The sequence below is a fragment of the Antedon bifida genome, chromosome 5 (genome assembly GCF_963402885.1).
Source record: "Antedon bifida chromosome 5, ecAntBifi1.1, whole genome shotgun sequence".
Taxonomy (NCBI): domain Eukaryota; kingdom Metazoa; phylum Echinodermata; class Crinoidea; order Comatulida; family Antedonidae; genus Antedon; species Antedon bifida.
The window spans coordinates 29,188,170-29,198,592 of NC_136230.1; the positions used below are offsets into that span (position 1 = coordinate 29,188,170).

Genomic DNA, 10,423 nt, shown 5'->3' on the forward strand with positions numbered 1-10,423 from the left:
TTAGCATTACAACTCCCTGTTGTTAGCAACGGAATATAGGCCAATTATTTTAAGCCTATATTAAGGGTTGGAAAAAAAGCACCTGGGCACCAATTTTTTTTAACCTGTGCTTTTATTTATTTATTTTATTTATTTATTTAACAACATATTTATACAGGATAATACACAATCAAGTAGAAATATACTTTTGCATTGTGGTCCTGTCGTCAAAAACGGATACAAATTTAAATCTTATACAATTACAATTAATAATAATAGCAACAAAAAATAAAAACTGGAAGTTAAATGTTATGAAAAGAAATGAGATCTGTGCAACGATTCATAATAGCAAATTACTTACATAACTTTCTTGTGACACTTCATATTATTCTTGTAGTTTAGAGTTTCAGGATGTGCGTGGTTAGAGTTTTATGCTGGTGGATTAGCTGTAATACAACAATACAATGTATAGGAATGTGTTATTGTCCTTGAAAGCTCCGAACGAAACAGACGTGTTCTAAATTTGGATGTAACGGTCCGTTACAAACACAGGTGAAACTTTGACTTATTTATACCGTCAAACACCTTATTGGTCCTCAACCAGGGAACAATTGTGACAAAGGAAACGTTAGTATTTATTTTTCTTAACGGTTTTGTTTCGATAATCTTGTTGTTATACTGACATATGTTCAACAAAGGTATAGTGTAGATCTAGCTAGTACTAGCAGTAGTAGTCAACAACAATGGAAGAATAATCTAACTTTAGCTTCATCTCATTCTGTTATTTGCATTGTTGTTTTGGTAAATACGATGGGTAGCCTAAATACAATAGCCTTCTTATGGTCGAGTTTTAGATACAGTATGCCTCTGCTTACATTTGTTTGTTTGCCTAATAGTCCTAGTATATAATAATATGAATAATACTCTAGGTTTTGTTAGGGGGAGAACGCATACGAAAAAGTATTTTCAGATCCCAACACCTAAAGTGGATCACTCAACTCGACCGGAATCTAACCTCAATAAATGACCATTCATACATGGTTACTCATCTGTCTGAAATATTATCACTAGTTGAATTTATTTTTAACAGGCTTTCAATATAATGCCCAACTCTACATGTATGCCTAAATTTATCTTATAAAAATCTCCTAGCCTGCTGCAGTTGTCAGTGGTAAACAAACAAGAATGTCAGAGGAAACTAAGAAACTACCTGGACCTCGAGGAGGAGGACTCTTGGGAAGCCTAAAGGAGATCGGAGACAAGGCTCACGTGACTTGGACAAAGTGGTCTGCGACATATGGTCCTATTTATAGAGTTGATCTTGGACCGCTGGGGGATAGTGTAGTTCTAAGTGATTATAATGTATTCAAGAAAGCGTTTGAAGGCGACTCTGATGTGTTCTCTGGTAGATATGTGTTACCAATTGTCAAGAAGGCAGGCTCGCATGGTAAGACGCATACAATAGGGGCCTACCATCACATAGCCTTGAGTACAACTCAAGGCCATGTTGATTTGGAAAAAAATGACTAGCTCCAGTACAAATTGTCTTGTCTTACGGTAAGGTGGACGCGGTTATATAACTGAAGAAGGGAGGGGAAGAGCAGTTTTTTTGGTAGGCCTACATCGGAATGCGTAAATTGAAAATACTGTATAAACGTACTATAACCAAACGGATCCAAATGCTTTTACACATTAATGAACAAAGTTAAAATGAGGCCAAACCCGAATTATTCCTTCCTGTATTAGACAATACTGCAGTTTTACTGAAACTAAAATTATGCAAACATAATAACGAGCCAATTGAACGTTTGTTTACCACTTTCTAGGCCTTATCCTAACTTAAAAGCAATTTTTACATTAAAACAACAACAATTTGCACAATTAATAAAAATAATAATAAACAATATGATAAAAAAAGAAATTACAAATTAGTATTTAAATACAATATTGCATAGTTAACAGATGTTTAAACCTTTTAAATTAATTATTGATAATATATTTAACATAGTAGAATATGTAATATAAATAAACTTACTCTGTGTTATGTCCTGGAGTATACCCTTACACTAAACAAGATTTCTGCGAGGATCGAGGTTCTGGTTCAATTAGAAACAAGATCTCTGAGGGATCGAGGTTCTGGTACAATCAGAAACAAGATCTATGCGAGGATCGAGGTTCTGGTACAATTAGAAACAAGATCTCTGAGGGATCGAGGTTCTGGTACAATTAGAAACAAGATCTCTGAGGGATCGAGGTTCTGGTACAATCAGAAACAAGATCTATGCGAGGATCGAGGTTCTGGTACAATCAGAAACAAGATCTATGCGAGGATCGAGGTTCTTATAATGGTAATTAAGATGAACACTGATACAAAATACAATGGCATGTTGATGCGTGGTGATAGTATTACTAACTTTATTCATTATAGGTTCAATGGCTTGGGAAAACGGCGAGATATTTGAGAAGCGAAAAAACCTTATGATGAAAGCTTTCGAGAAGGCCGATATTGACAAAATGACTCAAAATGAAGTTGAAGCATTTTGCGACGTGCTCAAAGAAAGTCAACAAAAGTCACCTACCACTGTCTATCGAATGATCTACGAAGCGAATTTAAACCTGACTATCGCGTACTGCTTTCAACGCGGGAAAAGATGTCCATACGACGACGAAACATTCAGAGAACGGATTCGATTAATGAATAACGTTTTGGAAGCGAGGAAGAATCTTATGGCTGAGAAGGGGAATATATTTCCATTTCTATGGTCAACATGCCTGTACGGAAAATTTAGACGAATACACAACGAACAACGATCGTACATCAACCAGGAGCTGTCTGTGCGTGACGTTGGAGATATAGGCACAGTGCAGGATCTGATGGATGGTTACGTAGCTAAGGTCGATGGGATAGATTTTCCAGCTAAAGAGTGTATTGTGCACATAATGAATACAATGGGAGCTACGATTACGCTAAAGAACGCCATACAATGGCTAATATTGCTTATTACACGACACCCAGAGGTTCAAACTAAGGTAGGCCTACAGTTGTTTTTTGTTTGTTTACGATCGCGACGAATGCGTATAAATGCCATAGATGTCATTTCAGCGGATACGAATTAAGACGATTATGCTTTAAAGTGTAGGCCCTACACAACAACACACACTTAAAACATGCGCATGTACTGCAACAATGGACACATACCTGAAACATGCCTTATTTCTGGAAATAAAAACATAAAACATTAATCACTGACCTAAAAGGCCCTACGATAAAATCTTAACCTAATTTGAAATTTATAGCCTATATTTTAATGTATATCATGTTATTATCTTATAGATTCAAACTGAAGTTACGTCTGTGTTTGGTGATGAGGTTCCCACGATGGAGGGAATCGATAAAGTGCCGTACACCAGCGCTACCATCTACGAAACACTGCGTATTGCGTGTCCCGCTTCGCAAGTCGTACCTCACATGACACTAGCCGACGTTAAGTTCGAGGGGTATGATATTAAAAATGAAACCGTTGTATTCGGAAATATTTGGGGACTTCATCATGATACGAAATACTGGGAAGAGCCGGAGACGTTTAACCCGGACAGATTCCTGAACAGTGAAGGAAAATTGGATCTCGACAAAGAATCCTACGTTCCATTTGGGCTGGGTATGTAGACAATTTATGTATTTTACAGTACTGTAACGTATTACTTGTCATAGTACAACTCAATACACACGAAACGCCGCTTCCGATTCCTTCCTTTTCCTGTTAGTTTCATATAATTCAAATGCGGGAAACATTTATCAATTATTATTTGATCCATTTCAGGAAAGAGAAGATGTCCAGGAGAGACAATTGCTAAAAGGGCCATGTTTCTGTATATTGCCAGCATCTATCAACGATATGGATTTGAAGAGGTCGAAGGTCAACCACTTCCTGACGTCAATGATGGTGTGCTTTTCGCGGGCCTACATAACCCCCCTCCTTATAAACTGAAAATTGTTTCACGCTCAGACGACAAAAATAACAAATAATAATAGAATAGTATTGAATTACTTACTGATGAATAGGATTATCTTTAAACGTTAAAATACAAGAAAATAAGTACCTCGAAGTCTAAAATAAAATATTTTTCATTAATACATACTAATAATGTGAATATGAAACATTATACGGTATCTGGCTTCCAATTGTAAATTTTCTAAATTTTGTCTAAAAATACGTCTATCTATATTGTATTATTATATTATTAATCTGTAGTTAATAATTAAGCATGCATTACTCGAATAAAGCATGTGTCACAGAATCGGTTATTGTATTCCCATTTTGAAATTTAGTAACATAAAAGTTACAGAGGGGGAGAGATGATGCCATATATATGTTGTTTGTTTGTACATTGTAAATCTATTTTGATTGACAATAATTGGGTGAATTGAAAATGAACAATTTTTGGGAGGTGTGTGGCGTTTTGCCGAACCCATTGCAGTTCAGAATACGTACAACTGCACGGTAAACAGGCCTAGAATTTAAGAAGGTCGTACATTATACTTAAAGGGGAGCTCCGTGTATGCTCGTTCTGCTGTGCCGCTGACGAAAAATAAGTGGAGTTATTATCAATGTTTATATTTAGAATAAACAATACAAATTGTATAACCGGATCTACCCTTTAAGATACTAAAATAAAATGAAGTTTTCGAGCTTATTTCATTTCATGAACTGTTTATTATTTATGAGTGTTATTCAGTCTAGCGTGACCGAAAAGGAAGAGATTACCATAGAGCAGTACTCAGAACTTCACAAAGGAAAAGGCACTGTACTAAATACCACAACGAGGCTCTATTGTACGCTTGTGACTGCCGTGGTCACATACGGTAAACCACGACGCCTGAATATGTTATTGTGTTGTGGTTTTATGGTTGGCCTACTGATATTTCAATTATTATTCAAATATATGGCTTCTAGCAGTCATTTTAGTTGTAATATCAGCGGCATACTTCTATATTATATGTTTTCTTTCGAGGGGGCGGGAGGGGAGGGTGGAATGTCTTTAATTTTCATAGCTTTTAATGTCTATATTATAGTAATTCTTACTTTATCTCTTTTCACACATTGTCTTCTAAGGGAACAATATATGGGTAATGTAAATTCATGGAAATTACAAGCAAGCTGTTCTGTCCTCTCAGTCAATCAAAAGTTCCGTTAGCGCCACCAGTGAATGTTTTTTAAAAAGGGGATAATTGAGATCGCTGACCCTAAGGGAGTGTGATGTTTAAGTCGTATGACGTGTCATCCGGTGTTCCTCGAAAACACCCGGACATCATTTGACTTCCCTGAATACAATGAGGATTTGTCTTTCTAAACATTATTTATTTTTAAATATGGAGATACAATGGAAGTGGGATATCCCGGAACCGACCAATCAAATCGCAGAACTGAATACGTCACTATACGCTCTGTCTGAGTAATACATATTTTACGAGACAGAACGGCTTCTACTACTAGCACAGATAAACGTATGTTTATGTCAAACTAGTATTAATAATGGCAGACGGTAGTGATAAAGACAAGAGGGTTATCCCTGGACCCCGCCCAGCAGGCAGACTAGGGAACTTAAAGGACATAAAACCAAAAGCCCACTTAAGTTGGACAGAATGGTGTGCGGAGTATGGACCGGTGTGTCGAGTGGATCTGGGACCTCTCGGTGACAGTGTTGTACTGGGTAACTTCGATGTTATAAGGAAAGCATTTGAAGACAATTCAGATGAATTTTCAGCACGTTTTGTTCTACCAATCGCTAAAAAGGATGGAACAAGAGGTAGGCTAATTATTCAGTCGGTTTTACATCATTTGATGGGTTTAAGGAGGAATTAAGGGTGGGGTCAGATGGGGTTAATATTGGTTATCAGTCGACCATCCCTTAATTAAATTGAATTCACACTGAAAGCATAATAATCCCGGTTAGACCACAGGTTAAAGATATTTGAAGAAAGAGAGACTAAAGAAAGAGAAGAAGATTCACAATCACAGAAAGTGACGTGAATGTGTGTACCGGAAGTAAAAATATTCTAATGATGAGTCAATAAAATAAATAAAACAATTATTGTAGTCCTTCTATAATTCTAATGGTTTTGAATATATCAGTCAATTGATTGATTTTCTGCAATTGATTCCTTCGATATAAGCCTACTCAACAATTTTATTTTGAATTTGAATGTACTAAATCTGTCTACACTATCAAAAATGATGTGACCAAAAATGGTATAAATATATGGTCATGATGATAACTACCATTATTTGGGAATATCACTGCCATATTTGAGAAGGAAGGATATACTTATATCTCTATACTTCACTTAGATATACCGGACTTGTGTCCGAATAATTACTTGTGTTTAGCAATCGGAACTGTGCCGGAACTTATAATATTCCGGATGGAAATATCAGCTTGCTAGGCCTACAAGAATGGCATCTTACGAACACCAGTGCAATTTTCTAGCCTAAAATTAATTAATATTTCTCCATAGTAAAACCAAATGTGTAGGTCTAAACCTAAATGTTTGCGTCATCGACAAACTATTAGGGACGAGGCTGAGTGAACCCTAGCCTTCTCGCTTCTCACGTTGTATGAACTATGCCAAAATATGCAAAAGCCATTTTTACGATTCGCGGGGGTATATTTAACACATCTAACATTACTGAGTCAGAACAATAGTAGGTCTATATAGAATTGGTTCCACCAGGGTTCCCTGGTTCCACAAAGCCTCGTTTCGACAAACGCAAGCGACCAATCGCTACTGATTATTCAAATAAGTTGCGTCTACGCCATTGCCATGCGTCCAATTGCGAACCAAGCTTTATTATGTATAGGCCTAAGTACAAACACAGTTCATGTTAGTATTTTGTCTGCTTACTGCACACACACTATATAATCCCAAATCTTTTGTTATACAATATATAGGTACAATGACGTGGGAAAACAATGAAGTATTCAACAAACGCAGAGAATTATTAACAACAGTCATGGAACAAGTGGACATAGAGAAATTGGCGCGAAACGAGGCAACGGCAATCTGTGAAGTTCTAAACAAAAACAAGGATTCATCGTCTGATCTCGTTTATCGTCTGATGGAAGAAGCGAATTTAAACATGATATCAACGTTTTGTTTTCGACGAGAACAACGTTGCCCCTACGATGACCCGAACTTTTGTGAATTAAAGAAACGTATTGGTGAAATGAATAAAAAGCTGAAGAATTTGATGGCAGAACCAGCTAATTTGTTTCCAGCGTTGTGGGTTTTCTACTTCGGATTTCGAAGAGCGCGTAAAAACTTGCGTTGCCTTGTCGGCAAAGAGTTGGAGACGCACAAAGAAACGCTAGACGCGAACAGTGTACGGGATCTCATGGATGGATATTTGGCTAAGGCAGGTGGGATAGAGTTCCCCGCAGAAGAGTGTTTAGCTAACATAATGAACTTGATGGGAGCAACGATTACGCTAAAGAACACGTTTCAATGGCTTCTTCTACTTATCACCAAGCATCCAGAAGTTCAAACGAAGGTAATAATACGCTTCTATTTATCTGGCTTCTCCAGAGGCTCTACCGGTGGCGTAACGCAGAGGCCCCTAGAAACAACCCCAAAGTGGCCCTCCAATGCCTGTTTTTCCTCTAAACACTGCTCAGGGGCCCCAATAAGATCCGGGAGCCCTGGGTTTAGCATGTGAGCGCCCATAGCCGTTACGCCACTGCTCCTACCGGAATTCATATATCATAATGGTTCCTTCTTTTTCCCTGCCTAGACAAGTATAATTATTAATCGTAGCGGGTTGTAAATATTTTATTTTCTAGATTCAAAGTGAAGTCACGTCTGTGTTTGGTGACGACACACCAACGATGGCGAACGTCGACAAACTTCCGTACACTAACGCCACCATCTACGAAACGCTACGTTTTGCGTGCCCGGCGACGCAGTTCGTGCCGCACGCTACGCAATCTGATGCCAAGTTCGAAGGTTACGACATCAAGAAAGATACCGTTGTATTTGTAAACATTTGGGGACCGCATCGTGATGCGAAATACTGGGATGAACCGGAGAAGTTCAACCCCGATCGGTTCTTGGACAGTGAAGGGCAACTTGATCTCAACAAGGAGTCTTACATACCCTTTGGACTAGGTTAGTATCATTTATAACTTATTACCAGCTGGACGCGTACGCGTACAACAAGAATTAGTAATGTGACCAATCACGACGCGATAAATCGAACGAGCTGTCGTTGTGATTGGTCAGTTCACTTGTTGCGCCCAAGTAGTGGGAACACAGCTTTAAGCTACTTATTCACACCTTTCCGTTTTGTTAAATAATGAAAGATCAATACACTCGGAACTGATTCTTTTCTATACGCCAATGATTATGAACTTCTGGCAATGATTATTAATAAACATACCATATCTCGTAACCATTTCCGACACGGCTTCCTATAGTGTTTTGATTGTAAAACCATTAAGGAAATGGTAAAACAATGTGATAGATCGTAAAGCTATCCGAATACCCTTTTTTATATTATGCATTATCTACGCAACGTAAGAAAATGGCCTTCCAATAATTGTGTTTGCCCCCGCCTGCGTGAAATCAAACCTGCGATGTTTGCAGTACTGTTGCGTCGTCGGTTCCCACTTGTGATTACGCAATACAGCACTTTGCGTCGATACGTCGATGCGTTGCGTTCTAGTGGGAACCACGCTTAGGGAAATAATTTGATTGGCCTACAACGGAACGAGGCTGTGAAAAAACAGTTAATGTTGATAATTATTTTGATTTTGATTTAATTACAGGAAAAAGACGATGTCCAGGGGAGACGTACGCTAAGAACGCGATGTTCATCTTTCTTGCCAATATCTACCAACGTTATGGCTTCCAAGCAGTCGCTGGCGAAACGCTTCCAGACGTGGCCGACGGGACTATGAATATCGGACTTCATAACCCACCACCCTACAACCTGAAAATAGTGGCGCGATAAAAGTATACAAATATTACGGGACACATTTGCGTACAAATATTCAGTACCGCAATATGCTTTGACCGTCCTCAAGAGTGCTAATATACGTACGGTAGTGTACCGCAAACTTTACATTAACATTTGATTTCGCCATGCAAACCTTCAAACAATATATAATTCTCTTCGAGTTTATATGTTATAAGAACTTAAAATTGATTAGTTTAGTTTGATGTAATAATAATAATAAATGTTATATTGAGCTAATTGCCATTCCTTGCCGATTGTTTTAGGCATTACTCTTTATAGGCCTGGGTATGCCTGTCAGTCTGTCTGGACGTGGACACTAAACACCGGAAAGTCCGATCGTTAGTTTTGTGAACCGTTATAGGCTACTATAACTTATATGCCTATAGCCAGAAAAATGAGGTTATCTCCGTGAAAAAAATATTTAACACTGTGCTGTAATTATGTTCCAATTAAGGTCAGTATAAAGACTAGTTATGTAGGTACGACTGACACAATCTTGTTTTAAATATTTAAATCAATTATTTATTTCAAGTGTTCTTTACTTCGTTTTTACTTCACAATACTAAAAATATTGCAGACAGTAACAATGACATGTTTTGTCACTTGTGTGGCCTTGAGATTGAGATAATATCTAAGGTTTATTTAAACGCTTCATCGTGTCGTGTTGTTCAGATGAGGTTATAGTTGAATTCCTGCGCTGTGCCGCGGCGACAATCAAGTTAGGTACCTGTGGTATAATCATGGTGTAAAAAATACTCCATGGCATAATTATCCACGGGGCTAAAATACCAAACTTGACAAAACAATTATCGTATGACGAGCATCAACTCACAATTTTTTCGCCGGTATTTAGCAATCGAAATATTTCGATAAATGTTTCAGTATGTTTATATTTTATTTTATATCTTGTTTGTACAAAATAGTTGGAGAGGAAAATAAAAACATTGTTTCATGTGTATAACTTATGTAACCGTTCGCGGTCTTTGAACGACATATTTTTCTTACGCAGGCATATAATATATACGGTATAATAAACGGTTCTGCATGGTTTTACTTTTAGGCATCCTTTATTCGATCTAGACAAATAAAAGTGACGTCACTCAATCGGATCACAAAAAAAACATTTTAATAACCAAATACAAAGTTATCATTTCAAACAAACATATCGAAAAATACATCAGGATAACGATAAATACATCAGGATATCGAAAAATACATCAGGATAACGATAAATACATCAGGATAACGATAAATACATCAGGATATCGAAAAATACATCAGGATAACGATAAATACATCAGGATATCGAAAAATACATCAGGATATCGAAAAATACATCAGGATAACGATAAATACATCAGGATATCGAAAAATACATCAGGATAACGATAAATAATAACACTACAAACATCCAATTAGTAGACACAGTT

General features: G+C 37.3%; 2 protein-coding genes across 2 annotated transcripts; both read left to right on the top strand.

Moving 5' to 3' along the window:
* Positions 1-678: 678 nt before the first annotated feature.
* LOC144842121 (cytochrome P450 2K1-like) lies at positions 679-4,634 on the top strand. The gene is made up of 5 exons (XM_078698498.1): positions 679-780; positions 1,132-1,426; positions 2,408-3,009; positions 3,314-3,638; positions 3,801-4,634. The coding sequence occupies exons 2-5, from the start codon at positions 1,165-1,167 to the stop codon at positions 4,004-4,006; spliced, it is 1,395 nt and encodes a 464-aa protein (XP_078554624.1). The 5' UTR covers positions 679-780; positions 1,132-1,164; the 3' UTR covers positions 4,007-4,634.
* Positions 4,635-5,307: 673 nt separating this feature from the next.
* On the top strand, positions 5,308-9,916 carry LOC144842181 (cytochrome P450 2C44-like). The gene is made up of 4 exons (XM_078698580.1): positions 5,308-5,787; positions 6,931-7,529; positions 7,819-8,143; positions 8,803-9,916. The coding sequence occupies exons 1-4, from the start codon at positions 5,514-5,516 to the stop codon at positions 8,985-8,987; spliced, it is 1,383 nt and encodes a 460-aa protein (XP_078554706.1). The 5' UTR covers positions 5,308-5,513; the 3' UTR covers positions 8,988-9,916.
* The last annotated feature ends 507 nt before the right edge of the window (positions 9,917-10,423 follow it).

Coding starts and splice junctions, on each gene's coding strand:
- LOC144842121 (XM_078698498.1), top strand. CDS start 1,165: ATGTCAGAGGAAACTAAGAAACTACCTGGACCTCGAGGAGGAGGACTC. Junction 1,427..2,407: donor CAAGAAGGCAGGCTCGCATG/GTAAGACGCATA, acceptor TATTCATTATAG/GTTCAATGGCTTGGGAAAAC. Junction 3,639..3,800: donor CTACGTTCCATTTGGGCTGG/GTATGTAGACAA, acceptor GATCCATTTCAG/GAAAGAGAAGATGTCCAGGA.
- LOC144842181 (XM_078698580.1), top strand. CDS start 5,514: ATGGCAGACGGTAGTGATAAAGACAAGAGGGTTATCCCTGGACCCCGC. Junction 5,788..6,930: donor TAAAAAGGATGGAACAAGAG/GTAGGCTAATTA, acceptor TACAATATATAG/GTACAATGACGTGGGAAAAC. Junction 7,530..7,818: donor ATCCAGAAGTTCAAACGAAG/GTAATAATACGC, acceptor TTTATTTTCTAG/ATTCAAAGTGAAGTCACGTC.